Source organism: Protopterus annectens, chromosome 1.part2 (assembly GCF_019279795.1).
Source record: "Protopterus annectens isolate FY-2018-M chromosome 1.part2, PAN1.0, whole genome shotgun sequence".
NCBI lineage: Eukaryota > Metazoa > Chordata > Ceratodontiformes > Protopteridae > Protopterus > Protopterus annectens.
This window is the reverse complement of record NC_056727.1, coordinates 395,871,252-395,890,345: the sequence shown is the minus strand read 5'-3', so window position 1 is coordinate 395,890,345 and position 19,094 is coordinate 395,871,252. Positions and strand designations below refer to the sequence as shown.

The 19,094-nt window shown below is 39.9% G+C and overlaps 1 protein-coding gene across 1 annotated transcript in view; it reads right to left on the bottom strand.

Moving 5' to 3' along the window:
- PLCB4 (phospholipase C beta 4) overlaps window positions 1–19,094 on the bottom strand; it is a 1,792,792-nt gene that overhangs the window by 1,178,356 nt on the left and 595,342 nt on the right. Inside the window, exon 8 of the mRNA XM_044056592.1 lies at window positions 8,841–8,922. Within this exon, the coding sequence (XP_043912527.1) occupies window positions 8,841–8,922 (82 nt within the window). The remainder of the gene's footprint in view (window positions 1–8,840; window positions 8,923–19,094) is intronic.

Below are 19,094 nucleotides of genomic sequence, written 5' to 3'. Positions count from 1 at the left end.
TGAGAGACTCAGAAATTCAAGGAGATGATTGTATGGTAAAAAAGAAAAGTTGGCTTTATTTGCAGACAGTATTATTTTCCACCCAATAAAACCATAAAAGGACATCTCAGTGTTGTGGAACATCTTGAAACAGTGCCAGGTCTTTTTAGAATATAAAATTATTAAAGATAAAATGCCGTACTCTATGTACCCACACAGTAACTGGTCAAGCAATGTCCATACTTATAAGGGCACAATAAATTGAAGCATTTAAGAGTATAAATTAAAAGGATTCCGTTATGGCAAATAAGGATATGTAGGAAGAGACTAATCAAGAGATAATACAAAAACTAAAAAACTGGAAGCTCATATTTATGAAAACAGATAGAAAGATAGAAGCAGTGAAAATGTTTTTAGGCCCTTTAGTTTTATATACTTGTTAGGCATCATTTTATCAACCAGAGGAGTAGCTGTGGGCAATAATTAAGAGTTGAAGGAATTTATCTGTGCATAGAATAGGGCAAAGGTGAAGTGGGAAAAGCTGATCCTTCCAATAGAACAAGGTAGTTTAAGACTGCCTGAATTGAAGTGATATTTTAGATCTACACAGTTAAGGCTCATATACATAACACAGGCAGAAAGCTATAATTCAAAGTAGAAATGGGTGATTTTGAAACGGGGGAATTCAAGAAATAAGGACAGAATGGTATTTTGGATGCAGATCCTTAAGGAAAATAACAGCCATACAGCTTAAACCATTAAGCTGTCTACTGAACAGCTTAGGCCATGGCTATAGCTCCAAGAAAACAAGTATAAAGACTTCCCAGCTTCTCTTTGTTGATGATTTAAAACTGTATAGCTCATCAGACGAGGAACTGAAAGCATGACTGCAAGTTGTCAAACCTTTTTCAGATGATACAAGAATGTTATTTGGTTTTGATAAATGTGCAAAAGCTACCATTAAAGCAGGAAAACTGCAGCACCAGGAAAAATCAGTCTGGGACAAGAATGTGATATAAATGAACTTGAGCAAGAGGGAGTGTATAAATATATTTGGGAATTGAAGGATCAGAAATAAAACCTTAATAAATGTGAATAAAACTTGGTAAGAAATACTTTAGAAGACTTAAATTAATCCTGAAAACAGCACTGACATCTAGAAACAAGATCAGAGCTATAAATCAATTTGCTCTTCCTGTCCTAACGTACAGTTTTGGAGTGATTGACTGGCACCAAAAAGTGTTGGATTAGATTAGACATTGAAACAAGAAGGATGCTTCATACTCCCCAAATGATTTATAAAAATCAATGCATATCATTCACTGTCCTGAAGGAGGGATGGGCCTCCTTGAAATTGATTACATGTATAGATCTGCAATCGTGGGACTCCACACAAATCTGCTGACCTCAAAAGATCAAATGTAGTGAAAGTTTTGAAACACGAGGAGAATAAATCTAAGATGACTTATCTGCTTAATCTATCAGAAGCATATCGGTATCAAGCCGGAATGGAAATCAAACCAGAAGTAGATAAAAATCAGGCAGCAACTGAATGTGCCAAAAAACAAAATAAAGAATATAAGGTGAAGTACCCAATGAGAAGGCAAGAAATGTGGAAAAAACATAAATATAGTTGCAAGTACAGAAAATTCCTGGAAGAACCTCATGTCTATCAGGAATGACTGCAGGAATGGTTAAAGAAAGGCAACTTCAAACCAAGAGATGAAAGGTTAATATCGGCGGCCTAAGATAGTGGGCTACATACATGTTTACAAAGTTCATTGAACATGTGGGAGAAACAGACAAATGTAAGTTTGTAAAACCGAATTGGAAACAGTCGCACACCTCCTTGCTGGTTGTGACATACTAATGGCAGAAGGACTGTATACTGGAAGGCATAATAATGTGGCAAGACTGTTGCACTGGGGATTGTGCAAGCATTATGATATTGAAGTGGGTGAAAAACACTGGAAACATGAGCCACAAAGCATCATAGAAAATGATGAAGTTTACATCACATGGGTTCACCCATTATCAACAGTTCAAAAGATAGATGCTAGAAAACTGGATACAGTGGTCCATGAAAAGAAGACAAACGTAGCATTGATCATTGAAATCACCACACCCAGTGACTACAGTGTCTTGTATAAAGAGAGAAACAAAGCCATAAAATATCAGAATCTGCAACGAGATCAATGTGGAAGAAAGATACTCAGACAGTTCCAATAGTAGTAGGAGCAATGGGTCTTATAAAAAGGAATCTAAAATTGTATTTACATGTTACCAATACATATAACCCCATACGAACTGCAGGAGGAGTCATTACTGGGTGCATTGTGGGTGCTGCGAAGAGCACATTTGGCTGACAAAGAATGAAGCAATACTGATTTCATGAACTTACTGTACTTTGATTTAGGAATGGGGTCCATTCCCGTGATGGTAATAGAAACACAAAAGGTCTGGAGAAATTTAAAAAATATGATATTCATAAAGAAGCAGAAAGTATTCTAAGAATTAAGCTAACCGACACAAGAATGGAGAAAGGAGATTTTGCCGATGAAGATTACTGCAATTAGGGGTACAGAGAAAAGGAAACAGGGGGCTGGAATTTATTGGAGAAAACTGTCAAAGGAACCAAGGTACTGGAACCAAATAACTAGACAGGGAAAGATAATAGAAAGGGAAGAGGCCAAGAACATATTTGGACTGTAGGACTAGAGACTGCCTTCCATATCAAGAATTAATATCAGCGTATAGGCAAAGAAAAAGGGATATAGGAACCCTAAGTGAAAGGCCTGGTCTGGTAGAGTTTATAGTTGAATCTAGAACAGAAGCTGCTGTTAAAAATGGGATAATTAATATGGCATATAAAATACTGCACGATTATAGGAATCAAAGGAGTTTAGAAAAGAATGGGGGGACAGACTAGACAGGCAATTCACAAGCCAAACCACGGGAGGACAGACTAGACAGGCAATTCGCAAGCCAAACCACGGGAGGACAGACTAGACAGTCAATTTGCAAGCCAAACCACGGGAGGACAGACTAGACAGGCAATTCGCAAGCCAAACCACGGGAGGACAGACTAGACAGGCAATTCGCAAGCCAAACCACGGGAGGACAGACTAGACAGGCAATTCGCAAGCCAAACCACGGGAGGACAGACTAGACAGGCAATTGCAAGCCAAACCACGGGAGGACAGACTAGACAGGCAATTCGCAAGCCAAACCACGGGAGGACAGACTAGACAGGCAATTCGCAAGCCAAACCATGGGAGGACAGACTAGACAGGCAATTCACAAGCCAAACCACGGGAGGACAGACTAGACAGGCAATTCGCAAGCCAAACCACGGGAGGACAGACTAGACAGGCAATTCACAAGCCAAACCACGGGAGGACAGACTAGACAGGCAATTCACAAACCAAACCACGGGAGGACAGACTAGCTATGCAATTCACAAACCAAACCACGGGTGGGCAGACTAGCTATGCAATTCACAAACCAAACCACGGGAGGACAGACTAGACAGGCAATTCACAAGCCAAACCACGGGAGGACAGACTAGATACGCAATTCACAAGCCAAACCATGGGAGGACAGACTAGATACGCAATTCACAAACCACACCACGGGAGGACAGACTAGATAAGTAATTCACAAACCACACCACGGGAGGACAGACTAGATAAGTAATTCACAAACCACACCACGGGAGGACAGACTAGATAAGTAATTCACAATCCAAACCATGGGAGGACAGACTAGATAAGTAATTCACAAATCACACCATGGGAGAACAGACTAGATAAGTAATTCACAAATCACACCATGGAGGACAGACTAGATAAGTAATTCACAAATCACACCATGGGAGGAGAGAGTAGATAAGTAATTCACAAATCACACCATGGGAGGACAGACTAGATAAGTAATTCACAAATCACACCATGGGAGGACAGACTAGATAAGTAATTCACAAATCAAACCCTGGGAGGACAGACTAGATAAGTAATTCACAAATCAAACCATGGGAGGACATATGTATGGTTTCCAAGTATTCAACAAAGTCTAGAAAAATTAGCATTTTTGGTTGGAATGGTTTGTATAGTTATTTTTATACCCCAAGCAGATTCCAAAGAATTTTTCCTCAGGTAAATAGCAAATGTTGGAGGTGTGAGGGAAGAAATGTATTTATTTATTTAACATTTCAGTGGATGCACAGAGAGAAACACTCCAGATATGTATTTGGAATGTGGAAGGAAAATGGAACACCTGGAGGAAACCCACATAAATGAAGGGAGGACATGCAAACTTCACACAGAAGGCATCCTAGCTTAGAATCAGTCTGGGGAACCTCTTGCTGTGAGGTGACAATGCTAACCACTGCAGTGCATAGGAGCATATACTTTGGGAGGTAAACATTAGGCAGACTTCAATCTGTACATACTCTATCAGAAATATTGGGTGAGTATATGGGTTAACTAAAGAAATTTATTTATTTATTTTGAGCCTGGACATAGTAAGGCCTTGCTAAGTTTTATTCTGGTGGTTGCTAAAAAAATCAGTTACAAGAACATGGAAATCAATGTCTAAACCAACTATGTTAGAAGTATTGAATATTGTAACAGAGATAAAAGAAGTGAAAGTGTGTTTGTTAGAAAATGGTAGGAGCAAATTACATGGAAAAAATGGGAATAGTGGAAACGATACATACAGTATAGTGTTTTGGAGGAGTGAGGTTTAAGGGAAGGCAGAAATTGAGAAATGTATATAAAGATGGATTGATGATGGTTATAAAAAATATGTTTTGGACCTAGGAGCATGTTAATATGTTGTTTTCTCTTATATAAATGCATGTTTGCCTATGTCTTAAGTGATAATTCAATAAAGGTATTAACAATAAACATGTTGCATGCTATGTAACACCATTACCAGGAAGTATGCAGACTAACCATCTCTCCTAGGAACATCTAGACACACCCCTGTCATAGCAAATATATCACTATCACGTAATAATGACAATGAAGGGGACAAACAGTGGGCAGCAGCTGCATCATACCCCATCTGACAGTGACAAGCACAATACACAGCAGCACAGATGAAGCAGCGGAACTTAATTCACCTTTAAGGGCCGACAATGAGCACATAGTGACAATGTGAGGTCACACAGAATAAACATGGTGCATGCAATGTCATCTAAAGGCTGCGCTGGCTAGTACATGGTTGAAATCACACTTTGCATTGGGGATCTCCACATAAAAGACACAGGAGGAAGGGTATAATTGGTCACAGCTATCATAATTTGCAGAAGTGACCAAAGACACCATGACATATGTTTGAAATCATAATCTGAATAGTGAGGCATATCACCAGATGTGGAGATGTGGTCTTATGGCAAGGGTATTCCATGTCATATATAATGACTTCTGAGGACAGGCAAGATGAAGCGCTATAGCCCCATGACTGTGTAGGGGTGGAAATATATAACTGTAATATGGCACCACTATAATGGCAGAACTATAGGCCTTAGGGACAGGAATGTCACACTAGTGGGGGAATAGGAATAGGACCTGTACTGAATCTACTAGATGGTTGTCCCATCCCTACTGGCTTACACTCATCACTGCTCACAAAATGGAGTACTGTGGGGTAGTGGAGTGTAATAGCATTAAACTCATAGGAGAAGACTACATACACTGTAATGGTTTACCAATGTGATCACTCTGGCCATGCACCTACCCCTTCCCATGGACTGTACTATGCAGGGCAGTGATGATGGCACTCACCATCATCTGCACAGAGGTGGATATGGACGCCATGTGTCCAATCACAGTGTTCATGAATCTTAGCATGACATCATCCCTGGACTCCATGGTCTCATCAATCTATAAGCAGGGATTGGTAACATCCTTTTAGAAGCCATGTACCATACCAGTTGGCTCTATTTTGGCAACAGTAAGGTAGCTGAAGAGTGTATCTGAATGATAACTCTGCACTTCAGTTAATTAAACCTAGTGCCACCTACATAGCAAGGGCTATCTGTGATCAAACCCTGCTAGGATGTGTTACAGTGAGTACATGCACGCTAGATGCAGTGTGACCCTCTACTGCTACCACAGGTGGGAGCGGTGTTTCTGCCATCAGTCAAAGGGAAGCTCACCCATAGGGTTGGTGAGAGCTCATGCTGTACAACCTGTAGTTTAGATATGTGTGAGGTCATACCTTTACCATTGGCAATGAATGGAGGACCATCCAGAAGAAGACAGACAATGACTGTGCAATGTCAGACTGTGAATCACAATGTGGCATCATCATCTGACCATATAAAGGTGCTGACGTCAGCCCGCTGATCTGACCCAGCCAAGACAGGTGTCATTGTAAAAGTGGATGCAAAACAAGCCAGAATAAAGGAAATCAGAATATACATGCTACATGCATAGCCCTGTGTTTTGCATGCAAACAGTGGTACAGAGTGCGCAGTTGTAGCATGCATATAATTCTCCACAGCAGTGCTCAAGCCTCTAAAATTACATAAAAGACAGAACACAGTGAATCTGAATACCCATTCTATATGTAAGGCCCAACAGTGATACAGACTAAGCAGATGCAGGATAGATGCATATCTCTGCTGCTAATTCTGTGTACCTGCATAATTGATGTACTTATAGGAAACACACAGTGGTATGTGATGTCTGCCTGCACACAGTACATCTCTGCCATATAGATATTTAATGGTCACTAATCTGATGCATTTCCTCTTCTGACACACATGAGGGCTGGCCACTCTCTTAACTGTGCTTAGTTATTCAGGTACAAAATCTCTACCTTCACCATCTCCATGCAGAGAGAGAGAGAGAGAGACAAGGAACCCTCTATGTTGGTTAGGCACAAAGTAGGATGTGGCCCCTAGCTAGTGGCTGGCCTCCCTGCTGCTATGCTGAATGCCTTTTTTCAGGCCCACCTGATCATGTCAGTGACTCATCTCAACATTCCTGTTTTGAGTGAATTTATCTACTAACAGCATTGGTGTCATGGACTGCTGTCTCCCACATTTGCCACTCTTCCTAACAGGTAGCATTCATGAATTTCTACTGCCTGGTGCAGATGTTACCCAACTCCTATTTTCCACCACCACCTAAAGACATGAAGAGGTTACCAATATGTATGATACAAAAACTGTTGGCTGGTTTCTTCTGGGTACAGTAAGCTACCAGTTAGTACCAGTGGGTTACCACAGTGCACACAACAGTACAGGCATGAGCAGGAATATGAACACACTCAATGCCTAGATATGTTATGCCACACCTATGCTAACGTTAGTGGGGTAACCCAACCTACTGCTTGGGACAGACGTACAGGTATTGCAGATGGGATGGATGAGTCCACTGAGTTATATAAGTGAAGAGGGGAGCATCACTGACCACACTGGTTTAGCACACTATATAGTAATATTATATGATAGTGGGGTCCCGTGTTATACTGTTGCAGTACACATGGAGGCGACCCATTGCAGTTGTCCCCATATCAAAGTGTCACATCACATTTGTGTAGAATGTTTAGAATAGTACAAGGATGACAGTCTTGATAGTGAGCTATTTTCCTTCACCCACTAAATACACATACACAGGCATATATGTTAACTCCTCAGCGCTGTCTTCTAAATGCTCTTTGTCTAGAGTGTCATTCAGTTTCTGCTGTTGAGGATTCTTTTTTGGTGCACAGTTCAGCTGTTAAAATGGGGGACCACTCACTTAAGCCACAGGTAAATAGTAGTTTGTGCAGCATATATGCAAATAAGGCTAGGTTCCACATTTGGTTTGTGAATTTTTTATATATAACATAAAGGACAGCTAGGGTCCATAGCACAGAGGGAGGGAGGAAGAGCTTGCCCATGGTTCCAGCACATGTATATGCATCATGTTTCACTGCTGCACTAGGCTTTGCTGCTCTTGATTGAGAAGTCACCTTTCCAACATGAATCCCGGGACATCATCTTGTTTTACAGGACATACTGATGATGGCTGCCCTTGGGAGAACACTTGCCAAACATGCTAAGGAAAGCAACATTACTCTCAACCTGTTGCACAACCACTTCAGGGTAACTGTATACCGTGACCTTGTTGAGCTGCTTACTGAAGTTATTGGCAACCCTAATGCAGATAAAGCTATTATACCCCGTAGCACTGCCACCCTAAAGAATTGCAGCAGTGGGAAACAGATTAGGCAGGTAAGGGAAACAACAAAGGCAGGCAAAACTCCACGCTATACAAAAAAGAAACTTTATTAAAAAGTCTCAGGGATCATGACAACTGTCTTGTCTGTACTCACACATGTGTCTTCAGTTCTGTATTCTAGCCCCTATTATTTGTTGAAGTTTTTGTTCATACTGTTTGTAATGTCACATTGTCTGCATACAGCAGCTTTGTTGATCTGTCCCCTCTAACCTGTTTACTAATGTAGTCCACCACAGGTATGGACAGGAGTAGGCTCACAGCTGAGGATGTACACACCCTCCCACCGGGAACCCTTCTTATCCCGTTAACGAATGATGAATAAATGAAATAAACAAATAACAACTTGTATCAAATAGTTGCGAAGTTTGCTTTATGCAGACTTTCATACTGGTAGCACAGCACGTTTACTGTTCTTATACCATAGCATCACTGGACATGCAGAACATTACAGGTTAATACCTGTTGTTACCAAAAAGTATAAAAACTCATGTGCAGGTATGGAATATACAAAACAACACACTGATTGTCTTAAACTAAACTGCAATGTTAAGCTTTAAGTCTAGTAAGGCAAGACATAATGTCTATTATGTAATTACAGAAAAAGAAGTTAGTTGATTCACTTACCTTTCCACTGGGAAGACCTAATTCTTTAAGAGCTTGAAATATCACTTTCTCTGTTTTTCCTGAAGCAAATGTCCTAGTAATACTAACAAGAAAGAGAAAAGTAGGTTAGGTGCTACAACTTTGTCTTCTTTTAGAAAAAAAGGGCACAGAAAACATCTTGTTGAGTCATTGATGATTTAGAGGAGAAAGCGCGTGGTTACATTTGAAGTACATTGGTATATTATAGAGAGTATGTTACTACAATGAAATAATGAACTCTTACATCTCATTTTACTAACTTGCAATAAGGTGACATGCTGGAAAGTATTCACAAAACTTAGTAACATCAAAAATGCAGGTTCATTTAGTAAACCTTAATTCTAAAACTTGGCAGTGAAAAGTTAACAGCACTTGCACAAACAAGCTACACTTTCAGTCAGCGCTGATCAAAACACAGAAATTATGTAGCACCCAGTTACTTCCACTGAAAGAAGTATGTCAACTAAAAGGAAGAAATACAACAGGAAAAAGTATCCGCGCTGCTTGCTTCTCAATATGGAGTTCAACAAATCAGTCTGTAACAGGATACCTAATACACGATTAGCTGTTTATGAACTATTACATCGATAGCTGTGCACAGACAAATTTTATTTAATTAAAAGAACAGAAGCACAAATTGATTAAGCTGAATACATCTGCAAAACAGCACAAGTCTATTCCTTGCAGCAGAAATGACAATCTTAACAGTTTTGTAATTTGGATGGTAGTAAAAGTTATGAGAGGATTCTAAGAGGAATGCTGGTTGCAGGCAGATTTCTGACTAAGGTTAAACAGAAAGCATACTTTCAGTAACTTCCTGTACTGAGTGTTACAAAGTGTAATCTGCTGACACTCTGCAGTTTTTCACAGCAAAGTGATGCATGCAGAACATTATATACAGGAATGCATAGCTCTTTTCAAAACAAAACATTCCTACATAAACTAAAAAAAACATATATGAATTATGTTTCCTTTTGTTTATTCCCCTCTGTTTGCCTATCATCCATTCTTCTGAAGGCCAACTGGCCTATTTGTTCCCCATCACCGGGGTGAAGGTCAACTGATAAAGGACAATGTTCAGGCAACCAGGGGAAGTTTGAGATTTTCTTATTTTTAGCACTAAAGTTCAGCACAGCTATGGATAATGCTATCTGTAGGACATACAAAGGTTAAAACACAATGGATGGCTTTTACTTCTGTGAACATGTTCCAAGCGGGTATTCCTGCCGCTTGCCATAATGGTCCACAGGCATTCCTACCTGATGTCCAGCAGGCATGATCATGCTTGAGCAGATGCCTCCTAAGCATTTGCACCTCTAGCTTCTCTGAGAGAGGTCAGCAGGTTTTGTACTTTCACTCTTCTGTATGCCGTACCTAGATTCTCTAATTCACAGCCACTAACTGAGTCCTGGTTGCCCACATTATATGCATTGCTCCATCCTTCTATGCCACAGGGTGCATATCATAACACTGAATTTGCATAACATCGGACGGCCATAACCTCGAATGTGCCGTTCATCGAATCTGTACTTGTGGGATCGCAGTACAGTGAGGATCAGTAAATATGCCCTTTCCTCACTGTAGTGTGACCTCGGAGTTGGTATATATAATTTAGCAGGGGGTGTGGGGGGCACAGCCCCCCACATGAACAGATTCGATGAATGGCACATTCGAGGTAATGGCCGTTCGACGTTATGCAAATTCGATGTTATGATATAAACCATATGCCACAGACCCAGGTATAAGTGAGATGTTTTTGGTAAAGAGAACTGTTCACTCCTACAAGAGGATGTGGGCATATTGTCTCCACATCCATACTAACGACAAGGCTACACTACCTTAGAAGAAATTGGCTACTTGGTTTTCCAGGAAACCTTTAATCTAAGGTACTACAGCTCCACAGTTAGTATACTTAGAATGTGAGGTTGTCAAGGATGAAAAGAGGTGCACCCCCTGAAATAAACATGTGCAACAACTGAATATATTTTACAAGAAGTTATCTTTTTTATGGCTGCCACAGTGGTATATCTGTTGGTATGTCTGCAACACAGTGGTTGGTTTTGCAGTTTGCAAAATTGCCACTTCCTCCTACATTTCAAAGCCATATAGTCAGTGAAGTGGCAATTTTCCAAATTGCCCATGAGGGTGTGCTCATCTGTGTATGTATTTGTGTATGTATGTGTGGATCCAGGAATCTTTTCTTTGCTTTGTGTCGCCTAACTACTGGGTTACACTCTGGCTTTCCCCTAACCCCAGGTCTATATTAAATCATCGAAACATCAGATCATTGAATGGCATAATCATGTGTCCCCCCCCCCCCGCTAATTATATATACAAACTCTGAGATTGCTACAGTGGGGAAAGGGCAGATTTGCTAATCCCTACTGTAAAGTGATCTTAGAGTGGTTTGACGAATGGCATGTTCAATAAAATGCTGTTCGATGATCTGTTCTTTCGATTAAATAATAGGGAACCCATAACCCCATATTATGTTAAGGGGTAGACAAAAGATGAAAGAAATCTTATTTATTTTTAGTGAACTTAGTAAAGTCACTATGTCCACTAACACTTTTCGGGACAGTCCCAAAATATTTTCTCATTAAATGATTGCTTAGATTCGTACAGTAGACAAATGGAAGGTAAGGGAACCGAATTTAGGACTGCAGGCTGAGCTTGTTACCAACTCAGAACTTTAATTCTTGGCTAAAAATGATCAGTTTACCTAGGAATACCCTTGCATTTGACAATTACTTTATTTCAAGAATCTATATATCTGACAAAAGCAGTACTGTCAAGGAACTAGTTGTCTGTTAGGGATGCAACAAATTATATGATTCCACTTACAATGATTCACATAAGAATAACATCAGCCACTACAATCAGCTGAGGAAAAAAAAAAACAAATAAAGCAAGCATCAACATAACATCTCTGTTGTTTTTACATAATGTTGAATCCTCTATATCTTTTAGAAAATACTGGAAAAACGGTGGTGATGTGGTACCATTTTTTGGACCAATGTATGTTCTACAATAGGATTAATTAAGCTTTTGGATGAATATAAGCCGTTCATCAGGAGACAGTAAGTTGTTTATACTGACATAACTAATCATCCAGCACAGCTCTATTTACTGTTATTTATTTAGCTGACAAATTAATACTGGCTGATTTTTCTGTACTACATGTTACATGTTAAAAGAACTCTATCGTTTGAAATGGACCTTCACTTTTATGTAAGATTATGGTACAGGCTGCTAGCGTGCGTGTGCACACACACACACACACACACATACACAAAAACACATACATAGACACACACACACACACACACACACACACACACACACACACACACACACACACACACACACACACACACACACACACACACACACACTCACTGATGATACAGATGTTGAAAAAGAGAGACACTGTGTGTGTATCTGTGTGCTTGTCTCCGGGCTACGTGTAATTAAAATATAAGAGGTAAAACTTCATGGGAACGCATGGCTTATCTTCTAAAGATCTTCTTGGATAAATAGCTTAGTAACTACCTGTGAACCTAATAGTACTTTAATCCCATTTGTGCTTTGAATAAGAGAATAGAAATAGAGTAAATCTTTTTTTCTCTACTGGCTAAAACAGACATTTAAAAAAAATAAGAAAGTGAGAAAAAATGTTAGTATTTTGCTCAAATGCTTACACTGATGACACATATAATGAAAAAAGAGATACAATGTATGTGTTTTGTGTGTGTGTGTGTGTGTGTGTGTGTGTGTGTGTGTGTGTGCGCACATGCATGTGTATGTGTATGTCTGTGTGTTTGCGTGTGTAAGCGTGTGTGCTTGTGCTCATGCCCGTGTGCACATGCTGTCAGCAGGAGTGGCCTTAGGCCAACTGGTGCCCTATGCAAAAAGGCTCCATGATGCCCCCACCACACCACAAGGTGCCCCCATCCTGGTCTACCTACAACAAATAAATACTGGAAAAGTGCCCCTGCTAGGCCGGTGCCCTAGGCGGCCACCTAGTTGGCCCATGCCTCAGGCTGGCTATGTCAGCCTGAAACTTCAAGCAGCATGTTTCATGGTCTGCCATAAAAGTGAAGATCCTTTTTGAATGACAGTGTTCATTTAAAATTTAGGACAGAAACATCAGCCAGCATTAGTTTGTCACCTGAACAGATTGTAATAAATCGAGTTGTGCTAGATACAACACAATTCAATACAATGCAGTTTACAAAGGAAATAACTAATGGGAATTCAGTAGGTCACAGACTGGATGGATGACAGAGTGAAGTCATACAAAATGATCTCCTCATGCTAAAGAGTGTAGCTGGCAGGGGTACCCAGGTGTAAGTACAGTACTTACTTTACAGTTTGCATAATACAGTATTTCAAATTCTACAATGAGAGTAAGAGATGCTAATCATGGAAGGTGAACTACCATTCAGTACAAATGCACCTAGCATTCAGATTAGTCAGTTTATTGGCGTGATGAGCAAAAAGTAATACTATACATATGACTGAGCCTGAACAGCAGTATGATGGGGGAGACTAAAAGAATAGTTAGAAAAGTTACATGATCTTGTTAATACTGCAACTGCAGGAAATTATTTTTAGAATGGTCCTTAAGGCTGCCAGTGAGTTAATTCCAAAGTCTTCCAAAAGGATAACTGGAAGCAGTGAATCTCCTTTTGCCTTTAATGTCCACTAAGCTGCAGATAGTTGCCTGAAATTCATACATAGGGTTGCCATAAAGTGATAGTGCTGGGTAGGAAAGGGCACTTGGAGGAGTGCTATAATTTGTGGGAAAAAATATAACTGAATTACTGATAGACAGTGACAACTCAAGTTAATGAATGTTTGTCAGTGATACATAGCAATGGGTTCTAGCCTGGTGTCCAGCACCAAATTCAGATATTCTGTCATACGCTTGCTCTACTCTGTAGAAGTGGAGTAGATAACTCAGACAGTAAGTGAGATGAGTAGAATAGGGAAGATAGGAGTTTGTTGCCAGCCTGCAGTATTGGAAAGAAAAGTCTATGCCTAAGTATGTGCCTATTATTGCATGGCACAGTTTTGACTGGTATTAACACTTTTCACACACATAGCAAATGTAACTGGTTATCAATGAAGCAACCAAGCAACTTTGCAGATATTACCTCTTGAATGAGGTTTAAATTCAAAGAAGAAGCACTAAATTTGCTAATTAGGGTTTGCTTTGGATTGCTGGCATGTCTTCTCTTTCATGGGTTACAGCTGACTCCTACAATGACCACATGGACAGCCACTTCTCTCTATGGTATGTACAATGCAAAGGGGAAACAGTAGTAGATCGCCAGGTCTTAAGTGATAGAAATTTAATGTTTGGATTAGGTTCAAACAGAATTGATTTTTTTTTTATCATTTAGATACAGACAGAGTGAGCTGAGTCATGTTTGCATAGAGTGGAAGCATGTTTCTAGCCTGGGGTTAATGTTCTCCAGTGAATGATCAGAAAGAACTATTATGAAGCCATCAGCATGCCGAATTAGATTAGCAGTTCCATGATGACAGGCCATGTCATTTACATCAACACATAAGAGAACTGGATTTAGCAGTGACCCTTGAAAATTTACAATAAAAAAGGGGAGTAGACGCTGTGGAGACTGAAGAGAAATGGCGGCCTGAACTATTTGCTTCCACCTAGGCACTGGAACTAATAATGTTTTTGTATGGAAGAGGAAAGTGTATATGTAAAGATGGGAAGAGGAAAATATAAAGCTGCAGCTTTCCAGTAGAGAGGTAATGTAAAGCAGGATGGCTGAAGAACATATCTGGATTACTGGAAAACTTTTCACACCTGGTACGGACATGAAAGCCATAATGAAGGAGATAGCTGTGGTAGTAATAGAAGGTGAAAGGCTGCAAATCACAGTCATGAATCAGGAAAAGAGAATAAGTTATTAAATTCTTCCTTAAAATGGCAGGATACTGAATCAGTCTTAAGAAGTTTGCAGATGCCATTTAATGAAAGTAGGGTAATATTGAAAACGATTCTTGCAAAAATTATTTCCATATTATTGGCCTGAAGAAAGTTTTGAAGTTGTACAACCAGTGAAATTTTACTTAAGACCAGATTCAGGGTTCATTAAAAGAAGCCCCATTCTTAGATCTTCATAGGTTCACAAGATCACAAGGGATTACTAGGCTAATGGCTTAAAGGCCCTACAAGCCTAGAAAATATAACCAGATTTTTCCCAATACATGGTCCCTAGGAGCAAGAGGATGGCATGGGTTTGTGCCTATGCACTGAGTATCTTACAGACTGCCCCTGTCTATAAGGGGCATAGGCACTACCCCAGGTATGAATTTGTGATTCCCCAGCCTTGATCCAAATTGCATTTGAAGAGGTCCAAGGAAGAGTTCTGCTTAAAAATGAATCATATTGGCAGAGATTACAGAATTGGCAGAGCAAGTCAGAACTAATCTAAGCCTCAGCATCTAGTTGTGATGTCATAGTTAACCAAAATAAAGAACGCTAGCAGTAAGGACGAGTGTGTGCTTTACCTACGGTGTGGAAGTAGCGGAAAACTTATGCATCCACATTAGCCTCTTAGAGTAACAACTCAGGAAAAGCATCCATGGAGGAAAAATGGTTGAAGCCATCTAATAATGATAGCCAGTGGCACGTAATAAATGACCAAATATTATTTTCTATGTTTATATATTTTTGTTTTAATTTGAGGAGGGCATGAGAATTGGCTTTTTGTGGGGATGGCTATGTGGGCTGATGTCATCTGTATACAGACTGATATTTTATGGATTTTTTTTAGTTATAATACTTTTTAATACAAGTAGGATACACACTTTATTATCACTAGCAACTCTACCTATGTTAATACTGTTTATTATTGAAAGAGGTGGGTACAGATGTAGGGGTAAACATACCTGTGGTATTGTTTAATGTTTTTTAACTATGTGTGATGCTGTGATGCTGAATGTAAGTGGTGTGTATGTTTCTGTTACTGTGTCTTGTACAGGATTTGGGTTTAACATGAATGGTATGTATGATGGGAATATGGATCATCATCATCAACTCCCTTTTTCCCATTTTTCTAAATAGGGTCAGGATGTTGTATCAACTGTCACCATCTCTTTCGATTCTGTGCCACTCTCCTGCCTTCTTCAACACTCGTGCCTGACTGTCACAGATGTTCTCCAACACAATCCAGCCACCTCTTTCTTGGACATCCTCATTTCCTCTGACTTCTTCCTGTCTGTCCCAAATCTTCTTCAATTGAATGTCTTCTGCTTTGGTACGTATGTGCCTGGAACACCACAATCCCCTCTGTATGACCTTTTCTGCAACTGGAGCTGCTTTGGCTTCTGCTCATGTCCTCATTTCTTCATTTGCCCCACAGTGTGCATCCTACCACCCTTGTCATGCACTTCATCTCCATCACCACGAGCTTCCTCAACTGCTCTGCCTTTACTGCTCAGATTTCTGTACCATACAATAGTACTGGCTGCACCACTGCTTTGTGCCCTTTATTTTTCAGCTTCTTTGGCATTCTTCTGTCATACACGACACCTAACACTCTGTGCCAGTTGGCCGCAGTCCTTCTGATTCTAGCTTTGACCTCCTCATTCAGATTTCCCTTCTCCTCAACCAACTGTCCCAGACACGTGAGCTTTTAATCTGTTCCATTATCTTCCCATCTATCTCAGTTCTCAGCTTCTTGATTTCCACATTTGCTTTCATTACCACTGTCTTATCTGTACTCAGTTTCATCCCATGTGCCTTTAGTTTTGCATTTTATTCCCCTAACTTTTGTTGAAGTTCTTGTACAGATTCTGCCTGTAGTGCCACATAATCTGCATACAGCAACTTTGTTGATCTGTCCCCTCCAACCTGTTTGCTAATGTAGTCCATTACCAGTATGAACAACAGTGGGCTCAGAGCTTAACCCTAATGCACACTCACTCCCACTGGGAACCCCTCTGTGAGTCTAAACACTGCCCATATACAAACATGAAAACATGGATAGTCAGTGGAATGAGTGGAAACAATACTTGAAATTGTATGACTGCATTCATAAGGTAGAAATACGAATGTAGTCATACAATTCTAAGCATTGTTTCTATTCATTACACTGAGTATCCATGGTTTCATGTTTGTGTTTTTTTTTTTAACTTTTATTAAGAGCAATACAGGTAAATGATAAAACAACATTGTAGAAGCATAGTTACAACATATGGTAAACATAGACCATATTACAATAGATAATTTTCATAATCATTACAGACCTAAGTGGTAATGGCAAATTAATTCAAACCGCAGACCCAATCAAGCCTATAGATAAATGTAGTTTAAATGACCAATCTCATGCAAATAGATCAGAACTGGACCAGAGTAGGTAATAATTAATTACATAGTACCCCAGCAGAAACCAACTTCAGTGTCTTTCAAAGAGTTGCAATGTATACCCCAGTGACAGTCAAAACCTGGATAAACTGGTTTGAAATTTCCAAGTCTAGGCTATAGGGTCATTATAAAACAATACAGATGTTCATAAGGTATATAGGTATATACTAGGCTAATGACCACAAGGGCCTTTATAAGTCTAGCCATGCAACCCAACCCAGTTGCATTCCATTGTAACATGTGCATCTAAATTGGAGGGGTTTGTTAGCTACAGAGGGTATGTTCATTAGTATGCTTATGGTAGTTAAGGGGGTTGCTAAAATGCTATGTGGGAGGGTCATTAGCTAGGGAATATTTACTGTCAGTCTTTGTCTATAGGAAACATGGGGGCCAGACCAGGGGTGAATTTACAATTTCTCATCCATTGTTAGGGAATGTTTACTGCCAGCCTTTGACCTCCCATATTTTTAAGGACTAGGTTCAGTATGTTTGAACTTCTGGTTAGAGTGTGTACTAACTGATCAAAGGCATCTGTGATAATAAAGTTTAGGAAATGTTGTTCCTGCAAGTTGGAGTCTGCGTATGTTTCCCAGTCTATAGAGGGGTAATTAAAGTCTTTCTTGAATAGAATGTTTGGTTGGATGTAAAGTGCCTCCAGTAGGTGTAGATAAGATTGTGGGACTCAAGTTACATATATGGTAACTAGCTTGCTAATATATGGTAAGGGACCCTATCTGTGATGATCTGCATGTAGATGAACTCCAGGGTATCATCTTGTTTAAACAACCTTGAGGTATACTTGTTGCAAATGTATATCGAGACACCACCACCTTTAGTCCCTGTGTGGCTGATGGTGTACATTTCTGGAAAGCACTGTGGTCTTGCACTGCTGGAGTATTTTCTGTGGCTATAACCAATGTCTTGGTAATGCACAGACATCAATATTCTCCATAATAAGGAGAGCTTGTAGGGTGTGGAGTTTCTCATTAAGGCTCCTAGCACTGAGCTGTAACACATTTCTTGGGTTTTATTTATATTTCTCTAGGTTTTATCACTTTGGCATTGCCTAAAAAAGGCTCTAAGGGAGTGGATAAAGTTTTAGCCAAATTCAGGAAGCCCAAGTGGGACAGGTGCAGGCCATTCTGAGCAAAGTGAAGTGGTCAATTGACCATGTCCTTTCAGGTTGACAGATATTGAATCCTCCTGGACTGACACCAGAAACTAAGTCAATTGTTAAAGTCAATCTTTTTTGTTTGTGGCATCATCTTTGGCAAAGCCAGAATGCTGCTCAGTGCAAGGCATGTACTGGCCTGATATACATATTCAAAGAGGTGCTTAATGTCTCACTTCATTCAGTGTGGCACATCTCATGTCATTTATACCCACATGAACTGTCACAGAATCATATTGGTATCCATGATGCAAAAACTTGAGTGTGACTGCAATTTCGTGAATCCTGGCTCCAGATAGGCAAATGACCATAATTTCCTCCTTATCCAGTCTGCTGAGTGGGGTATCTGTGCATCGTACAATGGAGTCCCATATGACAACAGTCCTAGGTAAATTATTTGCTTGGCTTATAGGCTTTGTTTTAATGGATAGATTAGGTGTAGGCTTATGTGTGATGTTTGGTGTTGCTTTTATTGTGTACTTTAGAGATTGCTCAGGATAGGCATTGCCGTTTGTCAGCTTAGGAGGTCTTTGACATTTACGGAGATTGCTTTATAGTGCCGCAGCATAACATGTTCTATGTGTGTAATGGACATTATGTATGGTGGAGATAGTGTGTGTGTTCTAGCCAACCTGGTTTGTAAATTAAGATTTTTGCTTCC